Genomic DNA, 19,869 nt, shown 5'->3' with positions numbered 1-19,869 from the left:
AATACAAATACTATACGATCTCACTTTTTGGGGAATCTAAACAAAACAAAGAAAACAGCAATAGGCTCATAAATACTGAGAAGTGACTGGTGGTTACCATGGGGAAGGGTTGGGATTGTTGAGTCAAATAGGTGAATGGAATAAAGGTGCACAAAATCTCAATCATAATATAAACTAGTCACGGGTATGAAAGTAAAACAGAAAATACAGTCAACAGTTCTGTAACATCTTTCTTTTGACACATAGTAACTACGCTAGTGACTAATAATGTATATAATTGATGAATAATTATGTTGTATATTAGAATATATTGTAATATTTTATATATCAACTATACTTCAATAAAAAAAATTTAAATTACAGAAGTTCTAATGATCTAGGTCAATGGTCAGCACACTTTTTCTTTCAGAGCCAGAGAGTAAATATTTTAGGTTTGTGGGTCATTTGATTTCTTAGTTCTGCCATTGTAGTGTGAAATCAGCCAAATCCAATACATGAACAAGTGAGCATGGCTCCTTTCCAATAAAACTACTTATAAAAATAGGAGACTGACCCTTATGCTATACTATAGTTTGCTGACATTTGATCTACACAGCAATAAATGAACTCTTGAGTTTCTTTATGCCATCTGTCCAAGATTGAAAAGTGCAGAAGAGAGACTCTCACAGCACTTAGTAGCTTGCCACTTTTCTGGGGCTAAAAAGATATTTTGATTGAATGTCCCATCGGCACTGCATAGATTGGAGAAGGGGTGGTAGGCAGATTGGGAGGATGTTTCCAGGAGAAGAATGAAAGAATACTAAGAAGATTATATTTTATAAAGTATTTTTACTATACAGGTTCTTGTGGAATGGAACTAGTTTAAGGAAGAACTTCCCATATTGATTAATATTGAAATATATGATATAAAAGCCTGACATTTAAAATTTAGATTTCCAAACTTAGATTTCAAATTCATTTTCAGGAATAAATTTGATGGTTGGTGACATGTTGTTTGGGAGTGAAATGGATGAGAGTACAAAGTTATTTAGACAAACAGGAAACTCACCAATGGACTAATATATAAATGTCAATTAAAGTGTATGGCTTTCTCTCTACAATCAACACAGTTAAGTTTTATTATCAATCTGAGAAAAGGTCACTTAAATATTTTAGCTATACTTAATTGCATTTTAAGTATGAAATTGCATGTGCCAGAAATATTTATACATTCAGTAGACATTTTCAAGATGTATAAAAATACTATCCTAGTCGATATGCATAGAATACTTTACATTGCTTTTAAGCAAACAAGGATGAAAACTAAGAATATAATATCTTTTTACAGACAGAGGTTCTATGATGTCACATCTCTCTTTTGCATTCAATCTGGATTTTGTATTATGCAAAAAAGCTGTATCTTATTTAAAGAGTTTTTAATTATAAGGTCTGAGCTAGATTGAAACTAGATGCATGGAACATTAAAAAACATAATTGTCTATAGCTGACAATTTCTCCTGACGCCAGATGCGCCACACCAATGGCTTTATAAACTCTTTAGTTTAAAAGATTAACTATTTCAAGTTATTTAGGCACAAACAATATTTTCCGATGGCGTGTAGGTGGGCAGTGTTAATTAAATTATGAATAGTTTGCGAGGAACAAATGCAATGCCATATTTCTCTATATTAATTATCACTGGTCAGAAAACTAACACAGTTATTTTGCTCTTCTTGTTTGATGTCTTTTGTAGAGAAATAGAGTTCTCATTTTATGAGTTGAAAAATGATGAGAACACGTGTGATGTAACTAATTTTAAGAATCTTATAACTACTAATTATTTACAATATTATTGTATCCTCATCCTGCCATTTATTAAGAGCAAAAAAAAAAAGAACTAAGAAGACTTGAGAAAAATAAAAAATATACACAGGACTCGTTTTAAAATATTTTTTCCTTTTAATGAGTGCCATCTACTGGTAAAATATTGTAACTACAATTTAAGTCCTAGAATTTGGTTCACAATTATTTTAATATTATTTCAATTATATATACATAAATGTATATATATTTGTGTATATATATATATGTATATATATGTATATACAGATAATGTATATATATAAATGTTCCTGAAAAATGAAAGCACTTCAACTTTAAATGTTAATAAAATTTAATATAATTTTAAAATACACTACTCTTAAGATAAAGTAGTAATCGACTAATAACAGACTGTCCTGGTTGGTGTTTGAGATTTTGATATTCTTTGTCTACAATACTCCAAGAATAAGTAATAAAGCTTTGATGAAATTGTATTAAAAGAAAAATATCTTTCTATCTTCTTATAAATTCTCTTTTGAAAGTATGTGAGCCATTAATTAATTAATTAATTTAAAAAATGTATTGAGAACCCACCATGTACCAAACACTGAGAATACAAGCACTCGCAATCCCTCCCTACCTAGAGGAGTCTACATTGCATTTACATTACAGGAATAAAAACTCTTATACATGAGTGAAATGTGGTGGGTAATTTTTTTTTACATTTCAGCCCCGTATTTTTCAGTCTTTACCTTAGTTACTATTCACTTACTCAATAGTCATTCAAATATATGATAGTGCGATGAATGATGTAGACCTTATCTCAGTGACTGTCTAACACTCAGAAGATTTTTCTCCACAATAAACACCCTTCACCACATTCCTAAATAACGGTACTTTGCAACATAGAGATGTCAGATCCAGGACTTTAGAACTGTTCGACATTCAATATATGGGGGAAAGAGTGGTGGGGAATTGGTCTGTAAAATGGAAATTATACTCCATTAGTTATCTTTAATTTTTATGAAGAAACTAGAAAATATGTTAAAGCTGGTGCTGGCTAGGCTGTTTGAGCATTCTTTCTAATGTAAGAAAATGTGCTTTTAATATTCCTCTGCTCTCTACTCTCTCCTCCTTACCTTCAGGATAAAAGCTAAATATTTGAGCATAGATGCAACCCTTTTAGGTATGAGATCTTGCTTTTTTCAGCAGCTTTATTTCCCACCATTCTCCTTACACTCTTAGTCCAACCAAATTCAACAATTTGCATTTCTAAAAATACACCATGTTCTTCCCGTCTTATACATGCTACATTCTACCCTATCTTACCTAACTACCCTGTTTGTCATTCAGACCACTTATGTGGGATTACTACCAAAATGTGTCTTGACCCTTAACCCCACTGTGACCATCCTAAGCCTGGATTTGTATCTGTTTTCCCATAGACTGTGTAAACTCCCATAATACCTCCTATTCCTTCCCCAACACTATGCAAATTTAAGACTCCCCTAACTTGCTGGAGACCTAGCATTAGCCTATTTATCATTTTAAACCAATTGTTTACCATAATTTCTGACTTAGTGTATGTACTCAGAAAGTATCTGTTGCATGAATGAATGGCATCTGAGATCTAATGTCAACTTGAGACAACTATTTTGAATTTATTTACTCTTGTTTTTCAGAGTCCGTTATTTAGCCAAGGAAAATATAACCCATGACTCTGAGAACCACACAGTCTCTTTCCTACAGCCCAATGGCGCCATCTTTGAACCTTCACTGTCAGTTGGAACAGAGAATGACAGTTTCACCGTTCTCAATCTGGCTGTAGCAGTGAGTAGACAACAAAATTGTTTTGAAATACTCGAGAATCCACTATAATTAATCTCTTGACCAAAACCGTCATTAGGTATTATTTATTTTGTCATTTTTACAAACATGTTCTGTGTCATTTTTCTGAATGGAATTATGGTCTTTTGGACAGGTAACAAAGTCATGTAAGAATCAAAGACCACTTAAAGTATACCAGTAAAAAAACTGGACTTTGAATACTATCTTCTTGTGGCTGATACTGAGGCAGAGAGAAAAATGTAATCACATAGGGGTCAAATGACACTTAGCCTTGCCGAGATTTGGTAGTAATTTTAAAGTTACAATTAAAAATGTTTTAATTAAACTTCTAGTATTTAATCCATTTATTTGTTAAAAATCTGATACTGCAATTGGTGTTTTAAACAGTAATCATTTTTTGTTTTTGTAGGCTGCAGCACATCTCTATCCAAATGCATTTGTTCAAGTGTTACTCAATTCACTTATAAAGAAGTCAAAATCTTCTCTGTTTCAAAATAGAACTTTGAAAGAACTATTGTGGGGCTATAAGGATCCGTTCTTGAGTTTGGTTCCATACCCCGTTGCTACAACAGTTGGTCTCTTTTTTCCTGTGAGTACCAAATATGAATGTCGATATTGTTATACTTTAATTGGATAAATACAATGGCATTGACAATTCATACTTTTATAATTTAATGCATTGATGCTATTTTCTGATCTGGGAATATACATTCTAATTTTTTTTTAAGTCTCTCACACAGCTTCAGCATTCTGAGTTGGGAAAATATACTTATCTAAATTTAACAACTAAATTTATATTAAGACATTGAGATTTAATTGGATTTCCATTGTCTAAATGAGGTTTTAAGTTGGTAAGGCTTTTGAACATGATTTTTGGTTTTGATTTCCTTTTCAAAGAATCAAGTTTAATACCATATTTTTTGTGTTAAATGTACTCCTCCTATCATTCCTCCTTCTTTAGACCTCTTACAAAATGTGTTTGAATGTAAATTTAAAAGCATAAATTTGCACACAGAGACTGGTAAATCAGCAGTGTCCTATTTTAATGGACTTTGTTCATAATAACTTCCACTGGTCTACAGTGTCATGAAGGGTGGTTTGGAGATTAAGGAAACCATAAACTTGGCAATATACTTAGTTATAGCTTAATGTTTGGAATTTAAATAGGCCAAACTGACCTTTGAATTGGAATTTTGACTATGATTTCATTCAACTCTCTATGTGATATTAGTTATATTCTCCAGTTCACTGTTGTTACTTTACTTCTAGACGGTGTTTAGGATTGCAAGGTTATATATTCAATATGAGTGCAGAAAGCCTTAAGGAATCAAAGATTATTTTTAACTCAAATACTCATAATTCTGTCCTTGGCTAATCCTGTTTTTAGTTTTGTATACCTAATTTTTAATAACCACTTATTAAAGTTCATAACATTTAGACTATCTCTAGAAATCTGACATTGTTCTCATAGGTTTTGTTCAATATCTCTTCACCTCAATATAATAGGAGTAGTGGTCAAAATTGCCTTTCAAACTTAATTATGACAAAGAGTACTGGAGTTTAGATCATGTCAACTTTTGATATTTTCTTCTTTGTCTCAGCATCCACCATTTAATGCTAGGCACCTCTTTTATTCTATCTTTTAAAAATGTTAAAGACAATAATTAAAAAACTTTATTGCATATATATCTCAAACCATATAAAATGATTACAAGTAATCAGTGTTTGAGATGTGAAAGGTAATTGCATAATTTTTAACTTGGAAAATAGGGTTTGTTCCCGAAGTAATTTTTTCTTGTATGTATCTTTTCAGTACAACGATACTGCTGATGGATATTATAAAGTTTTCAGTGGAAAAGATGACATAAGCAAAGTTGCAATAATTGACACTTATAAAGGTAAAAAGTAAGTATCCAGGTAAAGTGAGTGTGTGTGTTACCAGGGAACAAAAAGGCAGGGGTGCTGTTTGTGTACCTGTAAAGGCACAGGCACCAGTCTATGAACCAGACCTGTCTGTATCTCCACCCTGGAGTCGTGTTCTGCCAGGTGTTAACCATTTAATTGTGACAAACGGTCACACTAAGCTGGTGAGTATCAGTCCCACTTAAGGTTCGGTCTGCCTTTATTTACAGATTCTATTGTATACAGATTCAAAGGGTCAGTTTCCCTCTCCGCTGTGTCACAGTGCACACATACAACCACACAACTACAGAGGTAAAGAAAATCAGCACATCAACTTATCATCTAGCAGATAGGAAAATACAGTTTAGGGTAGTTTTTTAACTTTTTTAATTGAGTTTATGACATAATAATTGTTCATTCCAGTGACATGACTTAATAGATCTGTAAAGATGGAAGCTTAATGGATCCATGCAAAAGCTTTCATGACTTTCCCCTTCAAAACTTCTTGAAATAATTTCTATACTGAGAACTGAGCTTCTAAAAAAATTATCAAAGCAAAAATGGAATCAGTATTTCAAGCACAGTTCTAAAATTTACATTAAAAAATCTTGAAAATAAAGAGCATAACAACTCCTTTGAAGTGACAATAGAATGAGACACAGTCAAATAGCTGTGATCTCTTCTTTTTTCCTAGCTCCTGCCTATTCATCTGAAATATACATAACTTAGATGTGTAAAACCAGAAGAATCCCTATAAGCATCAGGAGAGGAAGCTTGTTTTCTTCTGCTCAAAGTTAAAAGATGTGCTTTACACCAGTTATTTCCTGAAAAAAGAGTACAGTAATTAAAATCAAAGAGTATAAAATTTTTTATTAATGTAAGTTACCATTGCCTCACACTGGATCCCTATCTAAAAAAGTCCATGCAACAGTAAATATCCACCATGTAGTGCTTCCTCTGCAGAGTCAGTCACATATTCTCATAGGAAAGTACAGTGGAGTAAAACAAGCACTTCCACATGCTGACTTCAGGGGAAATCACATCACTGTATATTGAGGAACATGAGCCTTTCCACCATTTCAATATTATAGAGAGGTTTTGGGGAAAGTTGCTAAGTGCTCCCAATTGGAGTAAGAATTTCAGAATAATTTCAGATTATAGGGTTAATTTAACTGATCATGGCAAGACTGAGTATGATTAACTGCTTAAACTGTTTCAAAAAGAAGCAACAGCTTATGTTGACATCTCTCAGTGGGTGATATATTAGGAGAGGAAAAAAACCTTTTTCATCTCCAAAACGTGGCTGTGGATGCAGAAAAAATATTTCTACAATTGTTTTTGTTACTTCCAGATACACATCCATATATCTTATTTAGACACCAGACTATAAATTAATAAGATCTGTCCTACTTTAATGCCAGTTCTTACAAGAGTTAGAAGGGAGAAAAAGAAAAAATTCATTTACATGTTTCTACTCGCTATTGATCAAACATCTACTTCTTTTCTTTTCTCCTCCCCACTCTTCTCTTCTTCCTCGTATTAAGCTTACATCAGTTACCTACTTAATATTTCCTCCTATTCAGTCTGAGCACCCAACATACTACCAAATAATCCATTTCTTCCATTGGAAAAGAATTTTCCCCTAAGCAGAGATATAAATATCTGAAAAAAGGTACTCAGTTTTCTTTTCTCAGAGCTGTGTCTATTCCCAATAGTATCTAATCAACATTTGGCAGTTTCTATTGCATAATCTGGCCACTTAATGGCATCAGGCATGTAATTCATCCCAACAAGATGAAAGCTTCAAACAAAACAGGGTCTGAATGATTTGGAATAGTTCTTAAACTTGGTATTTGTCACATCTGATCTTTATTATTTTGACAGAAGTATGAATCATAATTATATGAGAAAGGTACTCTTGAAATGTGAGTGTTCATTTTCTTTCTTTTTGTTCCTAAGGACTCTCTCCTACTGGCCAAGCTACTGCGACATGATTAATGGCACAGGTGAGGGCATTTGATTGTGGTAATAATCACAATGAACCCACCTTCCTCTTTCCCACAAACCTACCATCATACCTACAACGTTCTGAAGGTTGAGGATATGTGTTTACCTATCTTTTTATCCATATGGCATAATTCAGAGCATCTATTCTTATAGGCTTAGTAAATGTCTGTTTGATGTGATGAAATTTCTGAAGATTAATTATCTAGAATTAGCCTTTACCACATTACCACGGAAACATTTGCTTTGTAAAAACTTTAATGACCTGTCTCCCTAGCAATGGAGTAAACAGTTAAAAAAAAGTAGTTACTGCTCACTTCTCTTATAAATACCATACAAATAATTTGAAATTGAAAGAATAAAAAAAATCAAGGTAACTACCAAAGGTAAAACACAATTCCAAGTGTGGTTTCAAGCTGAGGTAGAATCAATAAAGTTGCAAGACAGAGTCAACTATTATAAATAAGATGGTCAAAATAAGAGGAGAAAACAAAAAGATTTTAACAATGTTAGACGTCTACTAACCATGAAAAAATATTTAAAATGAGCGTTTTGAATTAGAATTGGGGAAAAAGAAAGAACTGTGAACTTAGATTTAGTGTGTAATTAGATCTGGCTTTTCCTTGAAGAAAAGCAAGTACACATATGCCTCATATGCCTATTAGTTTAAGAATTAGCATTTTTAATAAGCAATGGGAATCAAATATCATGAGGTAATTAAAATCTGGGGTGAACTTTTCAACTACTGGAAAAGAGATGTTTACAAAGTTAATGAGAAAATACATTGTCAGAAAGAAATATAATAAATGTGAAAAAAGTTAAATACAAAGTTATTAGGGAATAAAACAGAAACACAGGGAATGTTTGTCTTTCCAAAGGTATTGTTAAGTTTTGCATGTTCATTTAATTATGCTGTCATTTTCTTACAGAAAAACACAACAGCACTGTTAGGTTTGCTCTGTAGCACTCAGAGCTATGGGGTGGGTGAAGAAATTCCTTTCTAAGTAAAGCACTTCTGCAAATAAATTGTCAAGTGTCTCAATACTACTAACTACAGTAATTACATAAGCATAATACTTCAGTCCTTAGATACTGAGAGAAAAACACTGTGCTGCTCCTTAAATAGTAAAGGGTTCTTTGTGGGTTTCAGAAAAAAACATTATTAAACAATTCTGTCCAAAGCTATGTTGCAGAGAAGCTCTAGGAGAGAGAGATAAAGGATTCATGAACGACAATGATATGAATACGTGAGCAACAGGCATGAAGTTAAAAGTATCTAAGAAGAAAACAGAAGCAAAACAAATGAGGAGCAGAGGTAGACTGGACAGGGCTGAGGACTCTTTGGTGTCATGCCTGTGAGAGAGATTCTCAGTTACGGCACTACAGAGAAGGGACTAATGAAATGGAAAGGATTCTGGTGTGTTTTCATCATGATTTAAAAGTACTTCTACTTTCTTCAGTCACTGTGAAGAGAGATAAAATGGAGATACTGATATGCATTTGATTGCTAAAAAAAAAAGCCCTGCCAGGGTCAGCAATTTTGTAGTCATTGCCTGTGATGACTGTTGGGTATAATTATGGCATTCTCTTCGATGATATTTCAGATAATGATTTTTACAGCTTTTCAGCATATTTTCCTATATTGGTTAAGGTGTTGGGAAGGCAGTTGTAGACAATTGCCATTCAGGGACCTAACTGGGGAGTTCAAACTGAACTTTAATATCCAGTTCTCTCAATGTAAGGAGAGAACTGGATATTACTGTGATCTTTGATATCCAGAGAACTGGATATTGTTCACTGTGATCTTCTATTGTATCTCATTTATCTCAAAAGTGTAAGAGAAATGTACTAAGATGACAAGGTTGAAGCACTTACCAGAAAAAGAACCTGGACTGCATAATTAAAGGATGGACCTTACCATTTTGAACAGACATACTCAGTGGTGGCTCAATTTGGTGATATTAATTTGAGAAGCAAATGGAGGAGTTATCTAATTATTTCTTAATACATCCAGTGTGTGCTCTGGATTATAACCACTGTAGAAATACAGTAAACTCAAAAAATCCTTTTTGTGTGTGATAGGTATTTCCTGCAAACCATTTACAGGAAATTCTATTTAGTGAGAAAACTTAATAAATGATTTTAAAAATATTAATCAGCTATTAGAGCAGATGAATGAATCACTATAAAAAATGAAAACAATGAGGACCTAACAGAAGTTACACATGAAATTCATGGTAAGAAAAGTGCCGCTCGATTGCTGGGGTGGAGGATTTCAAAGAGGAAACACAATCACAGTTTTAATAATGTGATTTTGCTGTTATTTTTTTTAATTTTCATTTATTTTTAAGGAGTAAGAAAACTTGATACAAAACTAAATATCAATAAATGTGTATAGTATACAGACTTGTTGAATATGGTAATTGATAGCCACATGACAATTATTACCACTTGAAATGTGGCTAGTACAATTTCAGATGTGCGGTAACTGAAAAATACACACTAGATTTTGTCAATTTTTAAATTGATGACATGTTGAAAGATTTTGAACATACAGGTTTAAATAAAATGTTCCTTGTCTTTTTACTTAAAAATGTGCTACTAGAAGATTGTAAAATTATATGTATATATGTGTGTGTGTGTGTGTGTGTGTGTGTGTGTGTATAGTTTGCATTATATTTCTGTTGACTGTACTGGAATATTAGAGGTTTCTAGAACATTTTAGGACACGTATTAGATCTAATCCCTTACCACTGGCTTGATTTTTAAACAGATGCAGCCTCATTTCCACCTTTTGTTGAGAAGACCCGGGTATTGCAATTCTTTTCCTCTGACATTTGCAGGTAAGACAAAGACACGGTTGTATTGTTCTGCATTATTTTTTTCCCCAAATGACAAAACACCAACCAAGAAGCTTATACTTAATAATCACAGTATCTGAGAAAAATGAAGTAAATTTAGGGAACTTTTTCTTGATTCATTAAGAATAGATGTAGTACGGAATTCATAATGTGTTTATTAGCTCTTTAAAAAATTGAAGGGTTTAAAAGGATATTTTACATAGTGGAAATCATTTTCTTTGTCATTTCTAAGCAAGAACTACTTTTCCTTTCTTTTACTAAACTACCAGTATGTTTAATGAAAGTCAAGTCCAGAAGGCATGCCCAATCTTTCTAAAGACGTCCAGAAAAGATACCACTGTCACGGCACCATGCTAAAGACGTGCTCCACTGCCCCTACAGTGTCTTTTCTAATTGAGAGGCCCAGTAGGCACCACGCAGCCATTGGAGCCCATGCAAGTACACTTGAATCCTAGCCCTGTTCCTATTGACAGTGTGGTGTGGGCAAGCATTTAGTATCTCTGGATCTCCTTACCTGTAAAATTAAGAGAGCAGTGTTTCTTCATATAGGATTGTAAGAAGTATGTATTGAGCCTAGCCCAGGGCTTAGGTCATGGTGGGCACTTGGTAAGTGATAGAGGCGTACAAGATCAATATCAAACACGCACACAACCCCAGTGAGCCAGCAGCCTTTCTTTCCAGGATTAAGATTTAAAATATAGAACTTTAATTTTATTTCATTTAAACTGGGCACAAATGAAGGATTAGAGGGAAGTCATACAAACATTTAATCTACAGAGGAAATAAACAATGAAAAATGTCTCCAGTAAAAATACTCCATGGTAGTCCACAAGCAAAAATTGCTCTCGGAAGCTTTTCAAGAACAAAGGTAAGAATAGTTTATATTCAGGTGTTGGGTTCTGGTATGCCTTAAAATTTCTACAAGAACTCTTTTCCTAAGAGTTAAATAATCATATGAAATTCTAACAAGAATATGTGATTTTTAAAAGTTAAAGCAAGAATATAAATCTCAAAATAAGAAAAAAGGAATCTCCAGAATATAGTTCAACTTCCTGGAATACAACTCTTTCTTCTCTGTGTTTAGGTCAATCTATGCTGTGTTTGAAGATGAAATTAATCTGAAAGGAATCACTGTATTCAGATTTGTTCTTCCACCCCTGGCCTTTGCATCTCCACTTCAAAATCCAGACAACCATTGTTTCTGTACAGAAAAAGTTATCTCAAATAATTGTACATTATACGGTATGCTAGACATCAGCAAATGCAAAGAAGGTGAGCAAATGTTCTCAGTATCACAGTCCATGACATCATTTGTAGTATTGTTTAAAATGTAGCCTTTATCCAGGATCCCTTGCCACCAAAAATTTAAATTTAGAGAGACACAACAATAAGGACAGCAGGTAAGCATGGTGGTAGAAAAAAAAATTTTTTTTGTATTGTTTTTGAGGTCCCAATTGTATTTCAATACTGCAAAACTTAGTTATTATTAGGTAAAGCCATACCAATTATTTCCCTCCACTACTTTGGAAAATGTCTATTTAGGTCCTTTGCCCATTAAAAAAATAAGGGTTTATTTTTTGCTATTTGTTTTTTGAGTTCTATGAGTTCCTTGTATATTTTGGATATTGGATATGTCATTTACAAATGTTTTCTCCCATTTCATAATATTTTCCTTTTGGTAAAGATACCTTTTGCTATGCAAAATTCCTGTGCTCCTTTAAGATTTAGGGTAAAATGAAAATAACTCTCAGAATACTTTGAGCATCCCAGTTTATCCAGCTGCCATTTGTCTAGCTTTTTCTTCTCTGGAAAATGGTAAATAAAAATAACTTTTCACTATGTCTCTGAAATAAGAACTGACTTAAGCACAAAATGGAGTCTGTTTTATTTCTCTCACCTCCATCTTGGAGTGGGTGTGAATGAAGAAAGAAAAACAAATTCTCAGTCAATAGACATATCACTGCCTGAAACATGAACATATATGGTTGAAACTTTGTGCTCAGCAACTGTATTTTACATACTGAAAATTAACACCTAAGTAATGAACAGTATGTCAACTGACAGGTTAATAGGGTGATGCAGAATTTTTTACTTTTTTCTATAATTCTCCTCATCCACCAATTAGTTTTATTATGCATTATTTTATTTTAAAAGCTTTATTTTCAAGGTAATTTTTTCTGAGTGGTATGTGAAATAAGAAAAATAATTTATCCCCAATTGTTTCTTAAAACTTGTTTTCAGGAAAACCTGTGTACATTTCACTTCCTCATTTTCTCCATGCAAGTCCTGAAATTGCAGAAACTGTTGAAGGTTTAAATGCAAATGAAGAAGAACATAGGACATACTTAGATGTTGAACCTGTAAGCAAGTATATTATTGATTTTTTTAACTGTCAGCCACATTTATTGGATTTAAATTAATATGAAAAGAAGTGTCAAAGTAGTTCAATTTTATTTTTCAGCATATGGAACTTTTAATATTAAAACCATTTTAATAGTTCATTGGTCAGGAATACCAATAATGGAAATTATTTTAATTGGCTTAAAACAATCTGATAAAAATTACTGTTTTAAGCTTATTTTATACTTAATTGTGAGTATTGCTTATATAAAGAGACACTATATGTGGATTCCGACTGAATATATGTTTGACCGTCATTCAGGAATAAAATTATATGAGCTCTTATGTTTCAGTATTGTTCATTCCCCAAAACAATTTCAGGTAAATATCATAATTAACTAAAACCTGGACATTAGATTGGGCAAAGAAATTTTGCATGTGTGTGTATATGCAGGTGTGTATACTCATTTGTCTAATTATTTAATAAATTTCATAGGTGTCTAGTAATATAGTTTTACCTTGATTTCCGTGTAACAAAAATAAGTTTTGGATGTTATGAAATAATGTTCTAAAAAGAAGTTAGCAATTGTTCTCTTTTTAGATAACTGGATTCACATTACAATTTGCAAAACGACTGCAGATCAACTTACTGGTCAAGCCATCAAAAAAAATTGAGTGAGTCTCTTGAACAGGGTTACCATTACATTATCTTTACTATTTTCTTAAAAGGCTGTGAGTAAAACTATTAAGGGAAATGGAGAGAACATAAAATTTTCAACTTCTCTTTGGCTTAATGTCATTAAATGTTTATGGCTTTGATTTGTAATTTAGATTTACATCTAGTGTTTATTGAAATAGTATTTACACATATTTTGGAAATTTTTAGTTTGAGTATTTGGTGTTATCTTATTTTTACTAGGTGTCCAAATATTTCTATGACAACAGTTGCTAGAAAAACTGTTCTTAGAAAGAGTCAATCTGATTAGAAATCTATATCACAAAGTTTCATAAGAGTGAAAAATAATTACAGGAAACAAAAATCAAGGAACTTAAATTACAGAGTAATTAATTTTCTGAACATTTATTTATACTAGAAATTACTGAAGTTTCTGTTACATAAATAATATATATTTTCATAATTTTTCAATGTTTATTACAGTGCATTAAAGGGTCTAAAGCGGAACTATATTGTGCCTGTTATTTGGCTTAATGAGGTTAGTATTTTTATCTATTAGTCATTAAAAGTAGTAAAGTTGTTTGTATATTAAAAAAAGGTTTTGATGTTTTAAAATTGAATATGTATATATAGTACCTGTATTTATGTTTCTATTGGCCATATGGGTGAGTTTTATATATTATTATACCTGAGAGAGCCAAACCATACAGAAATTAAGTTTGTGTTAGGTTTCAATTATTTGATTACTTTCAAAATGCACCTATGAAACGTTTTTTCTGTCACAGTGCTGTGTTCAGAAAGAGTTATATATGTATGTGACTTCCAAATAACTCTAGACTTACTGAATATTATAGTGCTAATAAAAGCAAACCAATCTCATAAGGGCCAGGTTAAAGTAGGCACAAGCAGTCTATTATTCTGTTCCCTGACAAGATATTTTTAATGTAAACCATGGAATTGATTAGTCACAGAGTTAGGAAATAGAGTACATAAGGCCTTAGAAGGAATGAAACTGTTGACCCTTTCCATTTCCCTGTTCAACTAGGATACATCCTTTGGAAAATTAGGAAATATTTCAGTAAGACCATTCTGAAGATCAGTGAAGTCTAGTATGCTGAATAGTCCTACACAATGTGTAAAGGGAAGAGGATTAGATTTCACTCTCAAAATACTCTGATTTGGCATTTATTACCTTCTTTGGCACGCATGGGGAATTCCTTTGGCTTGTCTTATAGCTACAGATGACTAACGTCTATATAAGTGTTTGGAGAAAAGAGCAAGACATAAGTAGAGGGTTTTGAGTAGGTTGCTTCACTGATCTACCCAAAATAATGCTAATTATTAACTTGATTACAGACTGCCACCATTGGTGATGAGAAGGCAGAAATGTTCAGAAAACAAGTGACTGGAAAAATAAATCTCCTTGGCCTGGTAGAAATTGTCTTACTCAGTGTTGGTGTAGTGATGTTTGTTGCTTTTATGATTTCATACTGTGCATGCAGATCAAAGAAAGCAAAATAAGTAAGTATATGCCAAAAAATATATATTGCTTCAGTAACATTAGTTTACATGTTATTTGTTTTCATTTTATCAAAGAGGTGTTGTAAATTAAATATTTCTGGACACGTCTAGTCAAATATCATTTTTAATACATCCTCCACATTTTGAGGAGCTGAATGTAAATTAAGACTTCAATGAATAATAAAACCTCTGAATATCAAGCAGCTCCTACCTTATATTTTTAATTCAGAGCGAAAGGAGATAAAAGATGAAATTGTCACCTTTGAAAAAAAGTTAGTACAATTGTGTGCAAAATTCTGACTTTTCATTATTTCTAGGTTAATTATTAAAAAATCACAAGTAATATATCATTGACTTGGAAATGCTATACAAAATTGAAAATGGTAAATATTTGGGAAGATTAAAAAATTTTTAAGGGAAAAGGAAATTAAGTTAAAAATGAGTAAGATCTAAAAACTCAATAAAGATAAAATGTTATTTTAAAAATAAATCTGGAGTAAATGGAAATTTGAAATGAACATAGCATTATTATAAAAACAATACTGCTGCATGTAGGCATGCTGGCCACGCATTGCCCAAAATCAGAGTGTGAACCCCAGATGTTTTAGTGTGGAAGCCCTGTAGGATGACTAAAATTTAATTCAATTTAATTCAATTTAATTTATACAATTTAAATAATACAAGAGAATAGTAGAAAAAGTGTTCAACACAGTAAAACTAAATAAACCAGAAGAAAAATCAGGTAAATATGGACAAGATTTGAGTTCTGAGAAAATTGCAGAAGTGGTTCAGACCTCTGTGTTTTAGCTATTAGGGCCATGCACCTTTGTACATAAATAGGAATGAATGCCTGGCTTTATTTTGCCTAAATGGACAAAGACTTTCTTTAATAATCAGGTATGGCATTGGTGTGGCCCCTGGGGTAAATATTCCACTTCCTCAATAGTTTCCATCAGCCCTCCCTTCCCAGGCCCCTCAAAACAAATACAACCTAAATAAAAACAATCTGTTTACTATGAAAATCAGAACTTCAAAACAAGTCTTATTTTGCTCCCAGAATGTTGATTCCATGCTGTCTTACAGAGACTCTGCAGCTGTCACTGGTAACCATTGAACTTTCACTGTGTGCCAAGATCACACTAATTTTCATCAATTATCACATCTAATCCCTAATACAATTTGATGAATTTCCAGTAGCCAGGGATTCACCAGCATTCATTCTATCTGTAAGCTTTAACAGTTACAGAATCACCCATTTTCAAAGTATGAATCTATCAAATTGATGATTTTCAAAAAATAAAATGGAATTTTCAGACTGATTTTTTTTTGGTGAATATTTCTTTTTTATTCACCAAAAGAGAGACTTAACAATTCTTTCAACTATCTATTTAGATGAATGTATTAAAAATGATAACCTAATACATTCACATTATAATAAAGGAAGTATTGCATCATCTATAAGACCTGTTAGCCCATTAATAAATGATATTAGGCAAAGGTATTCACATGACCAGTTATATAATAGAAAAGATCAGCCACTGAAAAGCCAAACAAATTAAACAAAAACTTGTTCTGGGGAAAGCATGCTCTTTAAAAGGAAATATAGTAGTTATAAAAATTCTGTATTCTCTAAATTTCATCAATGCTTTATGTAAATGTAGATTCCTTAGGTCCATACATGGTTAAAGTGAAGAAGTGAAAGCTTTCCAGAGTGTCTTTGTCAACAAGTATATCAGTTTTGCTTAAATATTTGACTGTTACAGTTTTGTAAAGAGCAGTAGCTTTTCCTTTTATATCTTTTTTCTTTATAAATAGAAAAAAACCTGTGTAGATTAGTTGATTTACTAGATATAAAAGAATCAGAAAAGAGTAAGCAAACCTCAGTTTTGATTAAAAATCTACCCAAAGGCTTCATTTTTTATTTTTGGTATCATTAATATACAATTACAATGAACAACACTGTGGTTACTAGACTCCCCCTATTATCAAGTTCCCACCACATACCCCTTTACAGTCACTTTCCATAAGCATAGTAAGATGCTATAGAGTCACTACTTGTCTTCTCTGTGTTGTACAGCCTTCCCCATGTCCCCCCACCATCCCACTATGTTATGTGTGCTAATCGTAATGCCCCTTATTCCTCCTTATCCCTCCCTTCCCACCCATCCTCCCAGGTCCCTTTTCCTTTGGTAACTATTAGTCCATTCTTGGGTTCTGTAATTCTGCTGCTGTTTTGTTCCTTCAGTTTTTTCTTTGTTCTTACACTCCACAGATGAGTGAAATCATTTGGTACTTGTCTTTTTCCACCTGGCTTATTTTCACTGAGGGTATTATGCTCAGTGAAATAGGCTTCATTTTTATAGACAATTGAAAAAATGAAATGGATATACAAGAGGGAATAAAGTATATGGTGTTGAATGTACTGTGTAGGTTTTACTCAATGGATCACAAAGAGAATAAGTCAGTAGTCCTTTCAAAAGCAGTAGTATATACACCTCTAAATGGATGAAGGTCATAGCAGAATGTGGAAATGTTCATCCAGAGCAGATTTAATTAGCTACCATAGCTCTTTATCTGGCTATGTGCAGCTCTTGTGAAATGAGAAGCAGCCTTCCATGTATCCTTCCTGAATGGGAACATGGATTGCCTTATTCATAAAGTCATCAGGGAACATTACAGATTAAGAATTTGGGCTAAATTGTAGACAGTATGATGTCTTGGATATATATGAAGTTTTAGTATTGCCTGTTTTATTTTTCCACTGATTTATGGTTAAGTCGTAACATTTCTTCTACTTTCCAGCCAGCAAGTAAGTCTACATTTATGCACCAGCTACGTCAGGACCTTTGTTAATATTGATCTGCAAAATAATGATCTAATATGCTTTATTTTTACAAAACACACCTTACTTTCTAGTTGAAGAAAAAGTGGCACTATTTTTTTTGTGTGTGCTAAGCAGCAGTACATTTCTAAAGGATTGTAAGATATCATTAAAAATCCATACTTTCTACAAAAAACAAGCACCTTTTAAAGTTCATCATATACACAATCGAACTGATTTCAGTTTCTACAGATTTGGCTCAAGTATGAACCAATTATTTTCATCTGGTACTGAACCACTAATTGAAGCCTTGGTGGCAAATTCAGCAGAGGAATGGATGCATTAAAATTTTGGACCCGGAACTCTTGTCTTCCTTATCAAGGGGAAAAGATCATCCCTCTTAGCAGTGTCCCCATTCAGGTGCAACAGACAGACCCCAGGACTGCCAGTACATTGCATTTGTGAGCACCAGCTATCTTCAAAGACGTTTAAGAATGGAAAATAAATTATTGAAGAGCCATTTATAAGTTTGGCTATGGAATTCTTTGTACAGCAACAGCAGGCAATATAACCATTTTCTTTATAACAGTACAGGCTTATATTTTTCATCACTGATTATGCAATGGACATAATTTTTAGCACATTTTGGCTCTTCATATTTAAGGACTTTGTCATTTTCTACATCTGCAGCTCTTCTGGAAGTCTGAGTAGATTTCAGTCTTTCTGCTCAGTTACATATACTTATCCTTGGCAACTTCAGAACACTGTGCTAGTATTAAGAGATGTAAATGATAATAAAGGAATTATCTTATGGAAGATTACAAAGAATGGAATATGCATTAATATTTGTTGTAATATATGCTTTGTTACCTCAGAAAGACTAGTTTCAACCATTAAAAGACATTCTTCCTTAAATTCCTGTGCTTCATCTAGTTCCAGTTGTATCACAAAACATGTACCCTAATTTTTTGAAGTATTCTATCTGAATCCATACTTCCTTCTGAAATAATTTTCTGAATTCAAGCTTGACAACTTTCTCCTAAGCTAATTTTTTAAGCCAACTGGAATAAAAGCAAATATTTGATTGCATCATTTACTGCAGCAAGACTTAAGTTCTAGACCATGAAGGATCTTTCCTTATTAGGAGTCATGTTAAATAATCCTGCCTTTTTAGCAAAGATTCACTAATTGCAAAGAGCACCCCTCCTCCTACAAAGCTCTTCATAGGAAGGAAAGATAGACCATATTTTGTCTTGTGTTTTACACAGAGATGTTTATGGGAGGAAGCATTAGTAACTGACTTGGATACTAAAATTAACTTGGTCTCTTCATGCTAGATGCTAGGACAAATATTGAAAACTCCTAACCAAGTTAGTTACCACCAATCTGGAGGAATCTTTTGAAAATCTCAAAAGCATACTGATTTAGTGTCTTTCCATTTAGCTGGGAGGGGGGGAAAGTATCCCTTTAAGACACTGACATGTAAGAGGAGATTGGAGACATTCTCTTCTAATAATTAAGTGTCTTATATTTTTTGCATTAGGATATTTGTGGACCTGCTCATCTAAGAGAAATACAAAGATTCATGAACTAAGTGGAACTGAACTATGTAAAGCAGAAGCTGTTCAAAAGAATTGGATAGGGAAATACATATCCATCTCACATAAGATCTGTATGTCCAGTCAATGACTCAGATTTTAAAATCTTACAGTAATTCATCTCATAGTTTTTAGGTAGGGGAAAAGATTTTGACTTATGTGCCTTTGATGTTGTTTAAAGACTAGAATACATACCTACTTAAATTGTATAAAATAAATACAAGAGGAAAGACAACCCATACATAAGTGGATTAAATATACCCTAAAGGAAACACAAGAAAAACAGGCTTCATGATGTGTGTGTGTGCACATGTGTGTGCTGAGTAGAGTAGGGCACTTTGGGGAATGTATTAAATGTATGACTTATTATTTTGTCTTGGAAACAATGTTTGGTATTCAGAGAGGGTAAATGCTTGAATACTTCTAACTGTGTAGGGTGAATTTGTATGCTTTATTCCATAGAAAAACTACATCATTTGGTAGAGAGGCAAATTTTCA

The 19,869-nt window shown here is 32.8% G+C and overlaps 1 protein-coding gene across 7 annotated transcripts in view; it reads left to right on the top strand.

Moving 5' to 3' along the window:
- CD36 (CD36 molecule (CD36 blood group)) overlaps positions 1 to 18,688 on the top strand; it is a 74,655-nt gene extending 55,967 nt beyond the window's left edge. For all 7 annotated transcript variants that reach the window (XM_073238934.1, XM_017677312.3, XM_073238933.1 and 4 more), the window contains 11 exons: positions 3,483 to 3,630; positions 4,058 to 4,237; positions 5,462 to 5,553; positions 7,510 to 7,556; positions 10,328 to 10,397; positions 11,500 to 11,687; positions 12,657 to 12,775; positions 13,357 to 13,430; positions 13,915 to 13,969; positions 14,788 to 14,952; positions 17,755 to 18,688. In XM_073238934.1, coding sequence (XP_073095035.1) covers positions 3,483 to 3,630; positions 4,058 to 4,237; positions 5,462 to 5,553; positions 7,510 to 7,556; positions 10,328 to 10,397; positions 11,500 to 11,687; positions 12,657 to 12,775; positions 13,357 to 13,430; positions 13,915 to 13,969; positions 14,788 to 14,952 — 1,138 coding nt within the window. In that variant the 3' untranslated portion in view covers positions 17,755 to 18,688. The remainder of the gene's footprint in view (positions 1 to 3,482; positions 3,631 to 4,057; positions 4,238 to 5,461; positions 5,554 to 7,509; positions 7,557 to 10,327; positions 10,398 to 11,499; positions 11,688 to 12,656; positions 12,776 to 13,356; positions 13,431 to 13,914; positions 13,970 to 14,787; positions 14,953 to 17,754) is intronic.
- Positions 18,689 to 19,869: the final 1,181 nt, after the last annotated feature.

Source organism: Manis javanica, chromosome 6 (genome assembly GCF_040802235.1).
Source record: "Manis javanica isolate MJ-LG chromosome 6, MJ_LKY, whole genome shotgun sequence".
Taxonomy (NCBI): domain Eukaryota; kingdom Metazoa; phylum Chordata; class Mammalia; order Pholidota; family Manidae; genus Manis; species Manis javanica.
The sequence above is the reverse complement of the archived record's forward strand: the minus strand, read 5'-3'. Positions and strand labels throughout refer to the sequence as shown.